Source organism: Mastomys coucha, unplaced genomic scaffold (genome assembly GCF_008632895.1).
Source record: "Mastomys coucha isolate ucsf_1 unplaced genomic scaffold, UCSF_Mcou_1 pScaffold22, whole genome shotgun sequence".
Classification (NCBI taxonomy): domain Eukaryota; kingdom Metazoa; phylum Chordata; class Mammalia; order Rodentia; family Muridae; genus Mastomys; species Mastomys coucha.
The window spans coordinates 267,455,225-267,472,782 of record NW_022196905.1 but is presented as its reverse complement, the minus strand read 5'-3'; the positions used below and the strand labels follow the sequence as shown (position 1 = coordinate 267,472,782).

Here is a 17,558-nt window from a genome sequence, read left to right as displayed (position 1 = left end):
TGCTGGGATTAAAGGCATGCGCCACCACCGCCCAGCTTGCATCTGGGCTTTCTTAGAGGTTTCAGAGTATCTGTCCAGGCCCTTGTAGCTTTTGGGGTCTCTGTTGAGAAGTCGGATGTAATTCTGATAGGTCTGCCGTCGTATATTACCAGCCCTTTTTCCCTTGCTGCTTTTAATAGTCTTTCTTTGTTCTGTAGATTTTGCATTTTGATTATTATGTGGCAGGAAAATTTTCTTTTCTGGGCCCATCTAATTTGTGTTCTATAAGCTTATTGTATGCTTATAGGCATCTCTTTCTTTATATTGGGAAAGTTTTCTTTTATAATTTTATTTAAAATATTTTCTGGGCCTTGGAACTGGAGCTCTTCACCTTTTTCTAGTCCTATTTTTCTTAGTCTCAGTCTTTTTGTGGTATCCCAGATTTCCTTGGATGTTTTTTTGTAAGGAATTTTGTAGAGTTAACATTTTCTTTGACTGACTTATCGATTTATTCTATTCAGGTATTATCTGCAATACCTAAGTTGTTTCTTCTATTTCTTGGATTCTGTTGGTAATGTTTCCATCTGTTGGTCCTGTTCTCTTCCCTAGGTTTTCAAACTCCAGGATTTCCTCAGTGTGTGTTTATCTTACTGCTTCTATCCACTTTCAGGTCTTGTATAGTTTTTTTTATTTCCTTTGCCTGTTTAGTTGTATTTTCCTGTATATTTTTAAGGTATTTATTTGTTACCTCTCTAAACGCCTCTATCTGTTTGATTATATTTTTCTGTATTTATTTAAGGTATTTATTCATTTCCTCTTTAAAAACCTCTACTGTCTTTATAAGATTGGATTTAAGGTTTTGTTTTGTTTTGTTTTGTTTTGTTTTTGTGCTTCAGTTTATGTTAGGATATCCAGGGCTTGTTGTAGAAGGGTAGCTGTGCTCTGAAGATGTCATACTGCCCTGGCTTTTGTTGTGTTCTTATGAAAAGCTTTAGCCTTATTGATGGCCTTGGTCCCTGGATTTTCCTACTGTAGTAGGTACTAGAAGGGAGCTTAACCTCGATGGTCCTAGTGTGGCAGTCCTCTGATGGGTATCCTTGGGTTGTATGGAATCTGCAGGTCTGTCTGTATGTCTCAGGATCTGCAGTTCTCTATGGTTCTGGAGCCACAGATCTGATGAAGGTGGGCAGCGAGGTGGGGCAAGAACAGTGCCCCCTCCCCCAGAAGAGCAGGATGCTCAGGGCAGCTAGGCTTGCTCCAGAGGACTCAGCAATCACTAAAGATAGATGGAGAAAGGGAAGCTTACCTATATTGTCTAATGAAGGTGGGAGGAGAGAGTGGAGGTCCCCTTGGAATAGCAGGCAGCTGGGCTTGCTCCAGAGACTCTGATTTTTTTTTAATGTGGGCATTCATAGCTTTACGTTTCCTTGTTATAATTGCTTTTCCTATGTACCAAAGGTTATAATAAGTTATGCTTTTATTTTCATCTAATTCTAGGAATTTTTGAATTTCCTCCCTGATTTCTTCAGTGATTCTCTCACTGTTCCATTTTAATTTGTGCAATTTCAATGGTTTATCTTGCCATTTATTTATAGTTTCATTTAACTATAATATGAAAAAGATACAATAAATATTTCTATTTCCATTTGTAGGTTTCTCTTTGTGGCTTAGAACATAATTTATTTTAGAGAAAGTGCAAAGAGCTACTAAGGAAAATGTGTAGTATATATATGTTGAGACAAATATTCTTTAGAATATCTGTTAAATAAACATTTGATCTTGATTATCCTATAATTGAACACTGAAGTTTCCTTACTTGTTTTGACTTTGTATTGACTAGCAGTGGATGGGAGTGGGATGTTAAAGTCCCCCACTATTAGTGTATTATACCTCTCTGAAGTACTATGTCTATTAGTGCATTTTTCTTGTTATATAACTGAGTTCTCCAGTGTTCGATGCATATGCATCTACAATTGTCATGTCTTTTGAAAGGCTCATTACTTTTATTAATATACAATGGCCTACTTCATCTCATCTAACTTTGTTTTTTTTTTTCAGTTGGATACCAAAATAGCTATGCCACCTGCTTTCAGCTATTAGATTAATTTCTATCATTTGAACTGTATTCTGTAGGCATCTTTGCCAATGAGAAATACCTCCTGTATTGGAGACAATAGATACACAGGTTTTGTTTTTTAATCCCATCAGCTAGTCTGCATCTGTTTATTCATATGCCATCTACAATGCACATTATAATTGAGAAATATTTACTAGTTTCTGTAACTCTGTTGGCTATTTTCCTGATTGGTTGGATTGTCATTCATGCTTTATCTTTCCCTCATTGGTATCAGGGCTTTGCTAGCTTACTATGTTGGCCATAATGGAATTCTTCCTAGTTTTCTTTTATTGATCCATTTCTCTCATGTAATTTATTCTTTCACTCAAATTTGAGAATTTCCTCCTAGCTTGGTGGTCATGAATTACCTTTTTTGTACTTATCTAGAAATGTTATTACTCCATCAATTAAAATATAGCTTTGCTAGATACAGCAACCTTGAGTTCATGGCTGCTTTCTTTCAGGTATTGAAATATATCATATATGCTTTCCAGTGTTTAGAGGTTTGGCTAAGAGAGAGGTCTGATGTTCAAAGAAGTTACAATCAGAGTATCTACCTTACTTAGACTCCTGCACAAGAGTAAGCCCTCTAATGGAGATTCCCAGTCCTCATTGGCTTGACTCCTTAAGTCTGAGCCTTCTTGGACTCCTGGCAACCATTGCCTTCTCTCTGTGGTGCTGTATAATCATCCTTTCTATGTGTCATCTTTTTACTGTCAGGGTCAGGAGGACTTGTATTTACTACTGTGGCTGTGTTCTGTTATCCCATCAGGACCTCAGCTGCTTGCCTTAATATATTTGCATGCCTGAATTTGTATCAGGTTCGGTTTGCTTCTTATATTCATGTAGTTCTTGATATCATTGCCTGCATGGTGGTCAGTAGAGGTGGCAACCCCAGAGTTTAGAGATAGAGTGGTACCAGTGTTCCTGCTCACTTCAGCAGAATGGTATGGTTACAGGATTTTTCTCAAAAATAGTTCCTTCCTTCTTCCCAACCTGGGAGGAAAGGATACAGTCAGTTGCAAGTCTCTTCAGGACATCTTAATCCTGGGCTATACCCAGCTCTCCTGTCCAATGTTTTCTCAATTAGAAACATAAGATAACAAAGGAAGATATCTCCTAGAAGGAGATGAATAACTAAATCTCAGAGGTGGATGTAACCCTCCTGATTTGAGACCTGCCTCTGATAGCCACACCTCTCTGCCCATCTCCTGCTATTCGCCACGCCTCCAACCGGGTTCTAGTTACATTCGAAAGCTCCACCCCCACAGAGTAACAAGGAAGTCGCTGATTGGACTATCACATGGACGTACTTTGGGGGGAGTGGTTTATGCCCCAGGTATTTTACCTGTTGAGAGAACAAAGGAGAGGCATTAAAATTCAAGATGGCTGAACAGTAAGGTCTGCTGTCTAATTTTTACCCTTCCACGTGGGTAGGTATTTCTGTGGCCACTCTTTCCTATCTCCTTCTATCTCTTCCTATCTATTTCTAACTCCTATTTCCAGTAGAACCCTTTCTTTAACATTGGCGCAGGCGGCCAACAGGTGGATATAAACATGTACTGGGTTTGATGATCATCTGGGGGATGGCTGAATGAAAATGCTTTCAATTTTATTTTTAAAATCTACTTAAAGGTGTCAGTGATATTGAAAATGTGTTATCCCCTTAACTTATGGATATTATCTTAAATCTAATTTTTTTATTACAAAAAACTATGTAAGAGGCCTGGGAGGTAGTAATGCATTAGCCAGTAAAGAGCATTACACAGAAGCAGGACCCAATTCAGCCTTCAGAATCCACATAAAAACTTAGACATGATAGTGTATCCTTGTAATCCTAGTGCTGGGGAATTAATGACCAGAAGACCCCTTGGTTCTCCTGTGCAGGTCTAGTTGAATCAGTGAACACCAAATTCAGTGCAAAAAATAAGTTGAACAGTAATTGAGGGGAACACCCAACATTTAAACTTTGCTTTACATACTTGTGGGCACACATGCAAGCCTTTGCATGCACATACACTTACACGTGTATATACATATACATATAAAAATCTATATGATAAACCTTTACTGACAAACTACATGGTCATTTAATTAATATTAGCCTGACTATTATGTTACCTTCTACTTCAATGTATTTCTTCCTCTTGCTACTAACTTTACTAGAAGTAGGTAAATATAAGAAAATTATTATCTAAATTCTTGAACATTCATAATATGAACAAGAGTGGCTTATAGAAATCAGTATCAGCAGTTGGGTTGGAATAAAAATGAATACTATCTTACAGGAATAAATGTCTAGGAATAAACTTACAGTTCTTACTGTTCAACTTTAGCAAAAGATAATTCTAACTGCTGACATTTAATACAATAACATTTTTCTTCTTACATGCATGAATGATGTGTAAAAATGTGCCTAGCTTTCAGACATTGTAGTCATTTTAAAATTAGACCATAATCAGAAAGCCTCAATGTTCCTATGTTTAACTCATCAATTTTTTCTTTTGGGGATGGGTAAATGAAACTATGGATAGAAGCTTTAGAAATGAAGACCTAGAATCACAAGACTTTGATCATCAGAGACTGAAAGATGTGTGATATATTTTAAAAAGCATTTTAAATAAGAGTCACAAAGTGTTTAGTGGTTTAAAAATCTGTTTTAAATGTGAGTCAACTTTATTTGTAGCTGTATAGTTGGGTTTTTCTGTAGAGTGAATATTTTAGAACATAATTTAGCAAGACTTCAGATTGATGGCTCCAGTGAATGCTGAAGTACCTATTAGCACTGCCCTTTGCTTCATACAGCTCTTGATATTCTTAATAATATAAGGCATTTTAAAGTTTTATTTGGGTTTGGTGAAGTATCTCAGTAGTTAAAGTGCTTACGGTAAAACATGAGGACCCGAGAACCTGTAAAAGGCAAGATGGAGTTTGTATTTCCAGAACTACTACAACAAGATTGGAGAGAGGGGTGGGGAATATCCAGAAATTTGCAAGGGAGCTAGCCTAACACATACAATCCTAACCCTAACCCTGTCTCAGACAAAGTAGAAGGTGAGGACAAACATTCAGGGTTACCCACTGACCTCCAAATAATACATGACATATGTGCACATTCATTTCCACACATGAACACAAGCATACAAATTTTTTTTTTAAAAAAGCTTCCATTTGGCTAAAAGGCTCTTCCTTTTCCTTATTAGTAGTGACACTTCATAAACTACCACTTTATGAAAAACTTAAATACTTGGAAAACTTTCATCTTGCTCAGGTTTGTCAATGTGTGTTTAGGAGAGGACACCAAAAGTGTGCCATACTGGCCATTTTATCAGATGAAGTAAGCCAAACACGCCACTAAGGAATACAATGATTGCCCAGAGCATTTCTGAGACTTCTCCTATACTCTTTTGTTGTTGCTGTAACAACATGCCTGATAAAAGCAACATAAGGAAGGAAGGCATTATTTTGGCTCACAGTTTGGAAAGTACTTTATGTCAAGGAAACCACAGTGCAGGGGCAGCTGTCACTTTGTATCCATTTTCAATTTGGATGGCTATTGTGGTTTGAAAGTAAAATGCGCCCCCACCCCTGACAGGCTCATGTGTTTAAACACTCAGTCTCTGGCTGGTAGTACTGTTTGGAAAGGTGTGGAGCCATTAAAAAGTGAAGTCTTGTTGAAGGGGGTGGCTCATGGTGAGTAGACCTTGACATTTTATAGTCCATCCCCTCTTCCTGATTTTTCTCTGCTTCCTGACAGCCAAATGCAGTCAGACTACTCACTGCCAACTCCATATGTTCTCCATCATGAAAGAAAATGTCTCCCCAATAGGAGACCAAAATAGAGCCTCCTTTCTCACATTTTTTCCTGTCAAGTTTCTCATGGGTCCTTCCACAGTTGTACTATTCACATGAACTATTTTCCATTTGTCACAGTTCCACATGCATGATCATGTAAGCAGAACATTAGTCACAGAGACTATCTATGCAGTTCCCTTGGTGGTAGGGTCAAGTCCTCCCTATTTACTCAGTTTCTGTCTAAATCTTCTTTCCTTTTATCAAACTCTAAATATAGTTATCACTAAAGTACATTCAGACATGCCTTTCCATCACAACAGTTTGGAGGGTATTTGTGTACTTCTGAGGGAGCAAGTTGTCATGAGTGGTTCCACTGCATTACCCCAGGTCACAGAATAATACTTTTTTAGAAAGATTTATTTTTATTTAACATATATTAGTGTGTTTTCTGCATGGATGTTAAGTACACTAAGGAGGCCAGAACATGGTGTTGAATTCTCTGAAACTGGATTATATGTAGTTATGAGCCATCAGGTGGGTGCTAAGAATTGAACCCAGGTCCTCTGAAGAACATCGAGTGCTCTTAAATGACTAAACCAGCTTTCTAGTCCTCAAAATATGATTTTTATACTGAAAGTTATGTTTTCTTTTTTCTTTTCTTTTTCTACTGTTTTTTCTTTTGGTTTTTCTTTCCTTTTTTCTTTTTTGGAGAGCTTATTGAAGAGAAGGGAAAGAGCTTTATTATGTGAATTTCTATGGTGTTCATGATACAAATGTGACCTATAGATAGATAGATAGATAGATTTAAAAAATTATTTTACTTGAGCATGGCAGTTCATGTCTGTATCCCAGGTCTAGTGGGAGTGCAAACAGATAGGTCCCTGGATCTTAAGGGCCTGCCGTTCTAGCTGAGGCGGTGAACCTCTGAGTGAACAGATCTTGTCTCAGCAAATAAAGTAGAGTGACAGGAAGTCCCTTGACATCAACCTCTGACCACACACACACACACACACACCCACACACACACCCACACACACACTAACATGAACATGTATACATGTATATGCTGAACACAGCAAATAGTGATAATAGTTAAAAGTGCAAATATGATCATTATAGTATGTATGTTGTACGCTTCTTTAAAATGATGAGTTAGGGCTAGAGAGATGGTTCAGTGCTTCAAAGCACATTTTGATTTTTCAGAGGACTTAAGTTCAGTTCCCTGCCCTGTTACTTACAGCAGCCTTTAACTCCAGTTAAAGGGGCTCCAAAGAACCCCTCTCATCTCTGTGGGCACCTGCACTCTCACGACATACACACATTATAGATGCACACACAGACAAGCACACATATATATACATTAATAAAAGATATATCCTAAAATATTGACTCATTTTTCTTGAGTTAATGTTAAAATGTGAAGTAAATAAAGTTAAATGATTGTAATATATACTGTCTCTAATTATTCTCATCATGTGATACAACTTAACCTTCAAGTGTTCATCTGCAATGAACTGATCTGGAAGTCTGTTATTATTATAGGTCAGAAAAAATCAGCACAATCAGAACCTCAGACAGAGCTGCACCCAACAGTGAGTGACATCATATTTCACTTGGACATGGACAGAGTGGTTGGTAAGCACAAGTTTATGATTGGACATTACAGAACACAGTCCAATAGATAAACCTTTAAATTTTAGTTTAAAAAAGTAGAAAATTTAAACAATAACTATCCTTTCTCAAATTAATAACAAACTGGCTCTAATAAACCCACATATTAATATGTATTTTTAAATGATGTATCTTTTGTCCCATCAAACAACCAATTATGTGATGCATAGTGAATTTACCTTTACCTGCTCAGGAAACAATTGGGTAGGTTTTTCTCTTCATTGCTAGCTTTTGTGACAAAACTTAGATGCTACATGGCTAATTCTTTCAGAACATGGTTATCAAATTATGTATAACAAGCTACAGAATTGAATGCCAGCAATATGATAGCCATACAATGTGCTTTTCACTCAAATGGGAAATTTGGAGTAGATTTAGAGAAGATTATCAAAATATGTAAGAATTTAGGACGTGTGCAGGTAACTGCAGCCTTCAAACCACAGTTCTGAAGGCGAGCAGCGAACTTCAGTGAAGTGGGAGGCTAGCAATATTCAATCTATCTTTCCCAGACAGAAAAAATAATCCATCAGAACCAACTACACTGAAGTTCTATAAAATAGGTAAAGGCTTATGGCAACCAAGATAGTGTCCAATTAGGAAACTAGGAAACAAGCCACTTTTAATAGAGTGAGAAAGTTTTACAGAATTCAAGGCATTTTCAGTAGACATAGCCTTTAATAAATAAATACTACATGCAGCCTGAATTAAAACAAAAGGCTGCCAGGCAGAAATTGAACCATATAAAGAAATAATGATCTCCAGTACTGCTGTAATTTTGATTTGTAATGCCAATTTTTATATAACATGCTTAAAAGACTTCAAAGCATTTTGAATAAAAAATTCAAAGTAATGTAATAAAAAATAATTCAAAATAGTAAGAAAATTTGAATGCATGCAGATAGACAATTCATTGAACACAGGAAAAACAATTCATGTTCTAACTGAGTAAAGCAACAGGGACAGATAATCAAAAAGTAGAATTTAACAGACATCTTGGAGATGTCTGAAGAATTCAATGAATGAAAAAAACTTTAAATAATATTTAGAATTTTAATAACAAGCTAAATGAAACAAAAAAATAGATCTGTGAATATACAGATGTTTTGAAAGAAGAATTCAGAGGAAAGAAGAATTAAAATAAATGAAGAAATTGTGCGTATGGGGCACCATTGTGCAAGTCCAGTGTATAAAGTTCAATGACCACTGGGGATGTGACCATGGTCCAGAAAGTATATGGGCAATGCAAATCGGACTTAGTGTGGGTATCGGGACAAGTGGGAGCTCGAGGGCAGGAGGGTGGACCTGGGAGGAATAGGAGATGAATGTGATGGAGTGTACTATCAAAATATATCAAATAATAAAAACATGTTGTGGGAGGGGGGAAGCAATTCATCTTGCCTTCAAAGATAAATAGCACTTTAGATTGAGAAATTAGAAGAAGTATTTCAGACAAATGGGATCAGTAAAGAAGCAAGCATCACTATTCTAATATCTGGTGCTACAAATCTATATACTAGAGGAAACCAGCATTGTTAGCAAATGGTGCTTGAACAACTGGAAGTCTTCATATAGAAATAAATTGGACTCTTCTCATCTTGCACGAAAATTAACTTCAAATGTATCAAAGACCTCAAAATGAAGCTTGAAATGGTAAAACTGCTAGAGGAAAACATAGGCAGTGCCCTACAAGGTACAGATGCAAGAAAGGACTTTCTGAATAGGATTCCATCTGTTCAGGAATTAATGCAAGCCATTGACAATTGGGACCTCATAAAACTAAAAGCTTATGTCTGGCAATGAGTGGGAAAGGAATAGAAAAGCAGGTCCTAGGGGCTCAGTGGCTTGTCAGCCAGCCTGGCCAAAGCAACGAGCTCCAGGTTCAGGAGGAGTCTTCATCAAAAGAAATGAGGTGGAGAGTGATAAAGATACCTAATGTGAACGTCTGGCCTCTACACACACAGGCAAGTGTGCATGCATGTGCGTGTGTGCATGTGCACGCGTGCACACACACATATACACACAAGCACACATTATACAAACATTAAAGAAAAGGATGAGAAAAACAATTTTAAGAAACCCAAGCTGTAGGAGAATGAAGTATATAAGCTGTGTGTTTAAGGAATAAAGCTGGCCTAGAATTCCATATCCAGGAAAATTATTCTTCAGAATGAAGTGGGAAGGAAGGCTTGGAGACTGGCAGGAACATGAGGAAATTTGTCATCAGCTGAACTGCCTTGGAAACAGGTTCTGCAGAGAAAGGAAGACTGTTCTGGTCAGGAACTCACATATATACACAAGAAGAGAATGAGAAATGTTAGAATGTCCAGGGATCAGCCCTTACTGAGGAGCTATCGGCCACACATAGAGTTCCCACACTCCAGTGTATGACCCCATACCCAGGCACACATGGGCAACACTAATGTGATTAACTGTAAAAACAAAGACTTAAGATTGGGAGGGAAACATGTTGGAGACATATGGGGGAAATTCAGAGAAGGAAATGGAGGGCATATGTGATTATATTTCATTGTAAACATATATAAAAGTCTCAAGAATTAAAAATGTGAATATTTTCAATTTTCTTATTGCTTTTGTTGATGTTCTTTTGATTTGTTTTTGAGACAAAGTCCTACCAGATAGCCCTGGTTCAACAGGAATTCACTATGTAGACCAGGATGGTCTCAAACTCCCAGTAATCTGTCTGCCTCTGCCTCTTGAATACTAGGATTAAAGGTACATACCACCACACCCAGTCCCATTTTATTATTCTTAACTGATCTAATATTACTCAAAATATTAATAACAATAATATATTGGAAACAGTTGATTATAAGAAAAAATTTTCATGTGTTTAGGTGTTTTGCCTGCATATATGTCTATGCATGAAGTACCCTCAGAAGGCAGAAGAGAATACAGATTACAGATAACAGATTAAAGATAGTTATGTGTTTCCATGTGGGTGCTGGGAAGTGAACTCAAGACCTCTGGGAGAGCAGCCAGTGATCTTAATTACTCAGCCATTTTTCTAACCCATGGGCAAACTTTCTTACAATGTCCTGCACCAGTTATAAAGTAGAATAGTGTTATGTGAAATGAGACTTGCATTAACTATGGAAATATTTTGAACTCTAGGGTACCCTCTTAAAAGTATTTTAAAAGGTATAATTAATAGATTAAGGAAATGACCAAAAAATTCTTAAAAATTAAAAAAATTGAAGAGAACAATAGAGTCAAACACAATGGCTTACACATATAATCTCATTAGTCATGAGATAGAGGCAGGAGAAGTGCCATGAGTTAGAGACCAACGGAGGCAAAATAGTGAATTCCAGACCAGCTTGGACTATAGAGTAAGACCCTGTGAAGCAGAAGTTTCTGGTTCCTTCAAAATCTTAGTTCTGTCATGTGATATTTTTCTGGATGTTTTCTTGTGATAGGGCATGTGATGTTTTGCTGAAAACAGACATTTGAGAGAGTGCATGATATTTAGAAAGAGTATAACTAGAACTTCTCCTCTACAAAAATGTGAGAGGATGCTCTTGCGTTGCTATGCCAAGCAATACTTCACTGGCCTTCGCTGGCCTTCACTGGTCTGTCTTCACTGATCTTCACTTCACAGAGAAAAATGCCCCAAAGAACTTCTTGTGGTATATCAGCTGATTCTGGCCACTCCCACTGATTCCTGCTGAATAGGAGGAGCCTTGCTATTTCTGCTGAACCATGCCACCATTACTGATTCTTGTTTGGTGTTTCCTAATGGACTGGACTGCTAGCATCCTGACAATGAAGAGTGAAATCACTCCAAGAAACTACTTCTAAACAGATCTACAACCCCCTTTTCCCATTAACTTTATTTTTCCCCTACTTCAGATTGGTAGGCTAGAAGGGAGGTTGAAGCATTTAAGAACCCTAAATAAAGTAGGTTCTGAAAAGTCTAAGCCTATAACTCTGTTTCCATCTAACACAAAAACAACCAACCAAAAAAAGAAAAATGGAAGGCAGAGGAAGAAAGGAAGTAAAGAAGAGAGGAAGGAAGGATCAAAGGGGAAAGAGGAATGAACAAGGTTATAGAATAGGACATAAAACACTGAAGATGTAAACACTTGTAGCAACAGCAAAGACTATCTTACTGTCAGAAGTTGCCAGAGATTCTGGAGAAAAGGGACAAGAAACTCTAAGGGTGCTGCTATTTTTATTTTTATTATTATATAGACTGGACATCACAGCCATTGGTGTTGATTATTCATAGTGCACCAATATTGGTTTCTGAATTTTGTTAAACATCACCTAAAACATCATGTTAGGAAAGGAGAACTGTTTAAGGGGTATCTGAGAAGTTTCTGTTCTTCCCTTGCAATTTTCCTGAATCCCCAAACCTCTTCTTAAAGTATCTTATTTAAGATTAGAAAGATATTTGATGTAATATAGTAAGAATTAACTCTAAAAGTAGCCTATTACACTAGTCTCTATATATGGATAACAGTTATACAGAAAACTACAAAACATTTTTAAAAGTACTCTTAAAAGGCTTAAAGAAATGGAAGTAAATTACAAGTTTATAAAATGGAAGACTTCTAACTCATTTTAACTCATTTTCTTAAAATGTATCTATGAATTCAAGAGAATTACAAAAAAAAAGATTATAGCCATATTTTTTTTCTGGAAGTGAATATGTTAACTCTAAAATTTACATAGAAAGTCATAAAGTCAAAAAAGATCACCCTGATTTTTAAAAATTCAAAGGATATAAAATACTATATGAAGTAGGGTAATTAAAGTAGTGCAGGGCAGGAGGTGGAAGTAGTAGTAGAGAAAAAATAGAAAGGAGATCTAATCAACCCATGGGGAAAGGGAACAAACACCAAATTTGCCTTTGGCTTAAGTGGAAGAAGAATTGAGGCAGGAAGACACAATAAAACAGTACTTGTCAAGATGTGGCCTCAATTCTGATGCTGCAGGTGGCCAGAACAAGTGATGGCTGCTGTTGTCCTGTGAGGAATTCAAACTGACTCCTCCAAGGTAGTCATTTCTGCCCAGCCTCACCTCCATGAATAACTGCCCTCGCCACGGTTCACCTTCGCTGGCTCTGCATGCAGGTCTACTTCTGTGTCTTTAGCCTTAAAGGGAATGAGACGAGTGAGATGGAGAGTGTCCCTGAGTGATTAACACACTCTCACAGACTCAGACAGGACTCTGAGCAAAAGAAGATAAACATTAAACAAATCTCCTGGAGTGAAACATGGAGTTTCAAGTTACAGGCATAGGCTTCCTGAAAGGGATATCAGCAACTCAGTAAATAAGAGCTGGTTGATGGGATCTCATGCAAGAAAAAGCTTCTGCACAGTAAAGGAAACAGCAGATTGAAGAGGCATCTGTAGAACAGGAGAGCCCAAGCTAACCCAGAGCCGAACATCTGACTGAATGAATATCTAGTATATGAACAACTCAAAAACCATTCACAATATAAGCCAACCATTAAAAGGAGCAATGTAATGCACAGCTCACAAACAGAAAGATGAACATAAACTGGAGGGTATGGAGGATCCTCAAAAACTAAACTAGAACCATAATATAACCAGGCTATATCACTCTTATTATAAACTTGAAGGAATCTGTCTAAGTCAGAGTGCCACAGAGATCGCTGTACATTCCTATTTATATTAAAGTAATATTCACAGAACTCAAGATACTCTATCAGCAGATAAAGTGGTACATTTACACAAGGGGGTTTTATTCACTTTTAAAGGACACTGAAATTCTATAAATTTCACAGCAATGGATAGTTATATTTTTAAAATAGTCTAAATTCAGAAGGATAAATGCTGTATGTTTTCTCTCAGATTGGGAATTTCAAGTGTGCGTGTGTATATGATGCCCACATTCGTGACATTAAAGTATATGGGACATTAGAAAGTGGAAGCAGACTAGCAAGCGTAGTAATAGAGGTGAAAATGTTCAAATCACATCATATATTTGGATGAAAACATCATAATAAATATATGCTGTTTGCAAGAAAAGATGTGTGGACAAAAGGATGTACTGTGGGATACACTTCGACACACTACAGCTTCCACAATGAGATATTTTTATGTTTTGTTCTGTATATTTTTATTTTTTAGTTTTCTTTTGCATAGGGAGATTTCAAGAGTGGAGGGTCGACACTAAGGGATGTGGAGATGAGTGGGATTGGAATGCATGGTGTAAAACTCACAAAAACAAACAATAAAAAGTTAAAAATAATAATAGTAAATACATAGATGTTAATACATTTTTTAAATAAAAATCTTCAAATAAATAGCAAGAGAACTCATTACTAACATACTGGCTTTTTTGAAAAAAAAATAATAGCAAAGAAACTTCTGGAAACATTTCAAAAAAAGAAGAAAGTCATACCAGTAGCTCAATCATGTGAAGTCTTAAACACAAAAAGAGAGTGAGTGAGTGACTTCCTAATTATAAAAGTGCACACAAGTGCATGTGCCATCACCTCTCTTGCCTTAATTGCTTGAAACAGAAACTGAGTAGAACACAAATATGCAACACATTGCTGGGTTTACAACTAAGGCATATGACTCATTGCAGTACAGTCATATCCCACAGACATGTGCGAACAGGTGGGATATCCAGGAGTAAGAAAATGATGACAGAGAAGGTAACCCACATGGGAACAAGTGCCTAGATCCAGAAATGTCCAAAACGAAGGTCCGTATAGAACACAAAAGGCAGAGGCTTACTTAAAGTTATTTATATGTGCAATGTGTAAAACAGTAGCATAAATAGGAACAGAGCCATATATGAACATTTCTTCTCATATGTGTAGGAACACAAATCTGAAATGTCTCCTAAAGTTGCCTATAGGCCTTAACATTTACTTTTGGACTCAGTTGTCACCAATCTAGATCACCACTTTTCATCTACAAATCTTTTGGTAAGTCTGGTAGCAACTTTTACAAGAGATATGGCAAATACTAATTAGAGAACTATGAGGCACACATTTGTATAAGAATTACATCATTACCTAGAACAGAGATCCTGTGATTCGGTGCATAGAGGCGTATATGCTTGCTCACAAGTCTGCCTATTCTAATGTTCAGTGGTGTTACACTTTAGAGGTCATCAATAACAAAGTCTAAGTTAGTATCATATATATACACATATCTTACATCTATCTTATAATTGCTTTGAAATCCATTGTTTCTACAGAGACTCACCTAGAAAACTTGGAAGAGACCACTGCAGTACATGAATTAAGAAGTGAACTTGGTAAGAAAACTTGTTAAGTTCAACACTTCTCACCATTTTTTCATTAATGTACACATTTCATGACAATACTTATATTACTGTGGCGTGGACAAAGGTCCGCATGCACACTGTCCAGATATTTACTGAAAATTGAAAGTTAGCTAGATAGCATTTTATCTAGAATTCATCCACTTAGAAAATGTTCTACCACATATATCAGAGTTTTAGTGAGCATAGGATATCACTAAAGCAAGTGTGTTTAGCTTTATTTATATTGCTTTCTATACCTAGCTTAGGAAGTAAGTGTGTTTAATCTGTGAGGTGCAACACTGGCTCACAGATGTGATAAAAAGGGGCGCTCAGCAGTTCCTTCACTAGTTAGCAGTCTCCTCTATACTCTGGGAAGAGGAAGAAGGTGGGGAAAAGGGAACAGAAGAGAATCATGGGAGGCGGATATAATCTAAGTACATGTATACTTGAACAAAGAAATCCCACTATGAATCTCTTCACTCCTTACACTGCATGTACACTAATAAAGATGTGTACAGTGAAGCTAAGCTCTTCCAAGCAAGATCAACACCCTCTGTCAGGATCAGGAAACATTTTCAACTTCCCATCCATATGTGTCCGGCTGCAACTAACTTTTACACAAAAAGCTTTAGGCATGATAAACCACCTACTTGATGTTTTAACTGCCTCATTCAAAGTACAAGTTCTTTTTTTTTTTTTAACATTTAAAAAAATGTTTATTTGCATTCTGAATCATTATTATCTTGTCATAGACAGGTCAATTTAACATGGAAAAGAAGGGAATGGGAAATATGCAAACACATTATAATTCACACAGATAATTTAATTACATTTGAAGCTCAAGAAGATTAAAAATACTAGTAGAAATAACCAGAGAGCTTATCAAGGTTGTTGATATTGAAAGTGGGTATTTGTTCTTGTATTTAACACATTAAATTGGTTTAAAATGTATTTAAAATATCTTGTCCTTCAAAGTCATAAATCTACCAAAGTACCTGAAATTATCATAATATACAAGTTTTGAGAAAAATAATGAAATTTAGTATATTTTTAAACTTTTATTGCATTATGATGAGAAAAGTTACATGATTTCAATTTATCTGAATTTGTTAACATTTAAAAACATATTTTAAGTAAATAGAATTAAATCACATTCTTGTTTCCCTTTTGTACCCCAACTCCTCCCAGAGACTCGCTCTTCAATACCTTCAATTTTTTTGTCATATTCCTTAAAATTTATAAAATGTTATAACAATAAAAATGAGTATTATAAAAGTTGTTTGATATAAAACAACAATCAATTTAACTGTTATGTAGATGCTTGTCTACAGCAATACTGAAAATACATACGTTTTTCTCAATATAAATTTTAAATAACTCCAAACGTATTAACTGTATATTTCAAAATAATACATCACTACTAGTATTTTCTTAAATGAACATAAATATATAAATAAAGTCTTTTTGTTTGTTTGTTTGTTTTGTATTTAGTAGAGTTTAAAATCTTGGCTCTTACTGTGGTACAAGCCCAAAATAAGAACAATTTTTAGACATTGGGTTTCATTGTAATAATGACCCTCACATCACCAAAGGATTTTACCTCCATTGTAGCTGAGAGTTGGCAGTTCTGCTGCACCAAAGAATGAATTGTAGGCACAATTTTTGGATACAGACTACCTGCTATGTTCAAAACTATTTGACTTGAGTGAGTGACTTTATTCTCAGGCCACAGAGAACAGGTTACATTCATTTAAGAAATGGTGTGTGTATTAAGATGGTCTATCCATAGAGTCATTCACCAACAATTTCAATGAACAATGGTTCTGCTCGGAGGGTGGCACAGACATTAGGTGAGGGTAAGAATTTGTTTCATTGGCTGTGATAATTTGGAAAAGTATTCGTCTCAGAGAAAGAGTAACTTATAAAGTTCTCTTCTTTAAACTTGATACAAGAGCTACAAATGTCAAGCAAAGCCTTCGGTCTCACTCTTTGTTGTTCTCTTTCCTACAAGCCACCTCCCAAGTTAATTGTCTATGTCTCCCTTGGGTATATAAATACTTTTGAAATATATAAGCTGTTCTGAAAACCATAGTATAGTACAAAAATATGAAATAAACAATACTACTAATATAGAGACTGAGATAGGAGAAGCAAGATTTCAAGACCCTTATGTTGCACACAGCAAGATACTGTCACAAAAAAGCTGAAAGTATATATAGATTGTACAATATTGGACCTATTTCTCCAATTACCAAATTAGAGAGACCATCTACAAATTTCTAATTCCTCATATTTTTGGATTTCAATCAATTAGGATATGTTGGTAATATTAATTTTCATTTTAAGATATTAAGAAAAGGTAATTGTCACTTCCTGTTGTTTTTGTTGTAAGAGGTGGAATTAAATTTATGTGGATTTGTTGAAAGATTACTTCCTTGCTTCTTCTAGGGTATAGTTTTACTCCTTATATTGATGTTTTCCATCTATTATCCTTTGTAGGGCTGGATTTGTAGAAAGATATTGTGTAAATTTTGTTTTGTCATGGAATACTTGTTTTCTCCATCTATGGTAATTGAGAGTTTTGCTGGGTATAGTAGCCTGGGTTGGCATTTGTGTTCTCGTAGGTTCTGTATGACATCTGCCCAGTATCTTCTAGATTTCATAGTCTCTGGTGAGAAGTCTGCTGTAATTCTGATAGGCCTGTCTTTATATGTTACTTGCCTTT

The 17,558-nt window shown here is 36.2% G+C and overlaps 1 protein-coding gene across 1 annotated transcript in view; it reads left to right on the top strand.

Moving 5' to 3' along the window:
- The window catches only part of LOC116067896 (coiled-coil domain-containing protein 7-like), a 138,124-nt gene that overhangs the window by 80,776 nt on the left and 39,790 nt on the right, over nucleotides 1-17,558 (top strand). Inside the window, exons 16-17 of the mRNA XM_031336897.1 lie at nucleotides 7,433-7,525; nucleotides 14,765-14,824. Of these exons, the coding sequence (XP_031192757.1) occupies nucleotides 7,433-7,525; nucleotides 14,765-14,824 (153 nt within the window). The remainder of the gene's footprint in view (nucleotides 1-7,432; nucleotides 7,526-14,764; nucleotides 14,825-17,558) is intronic.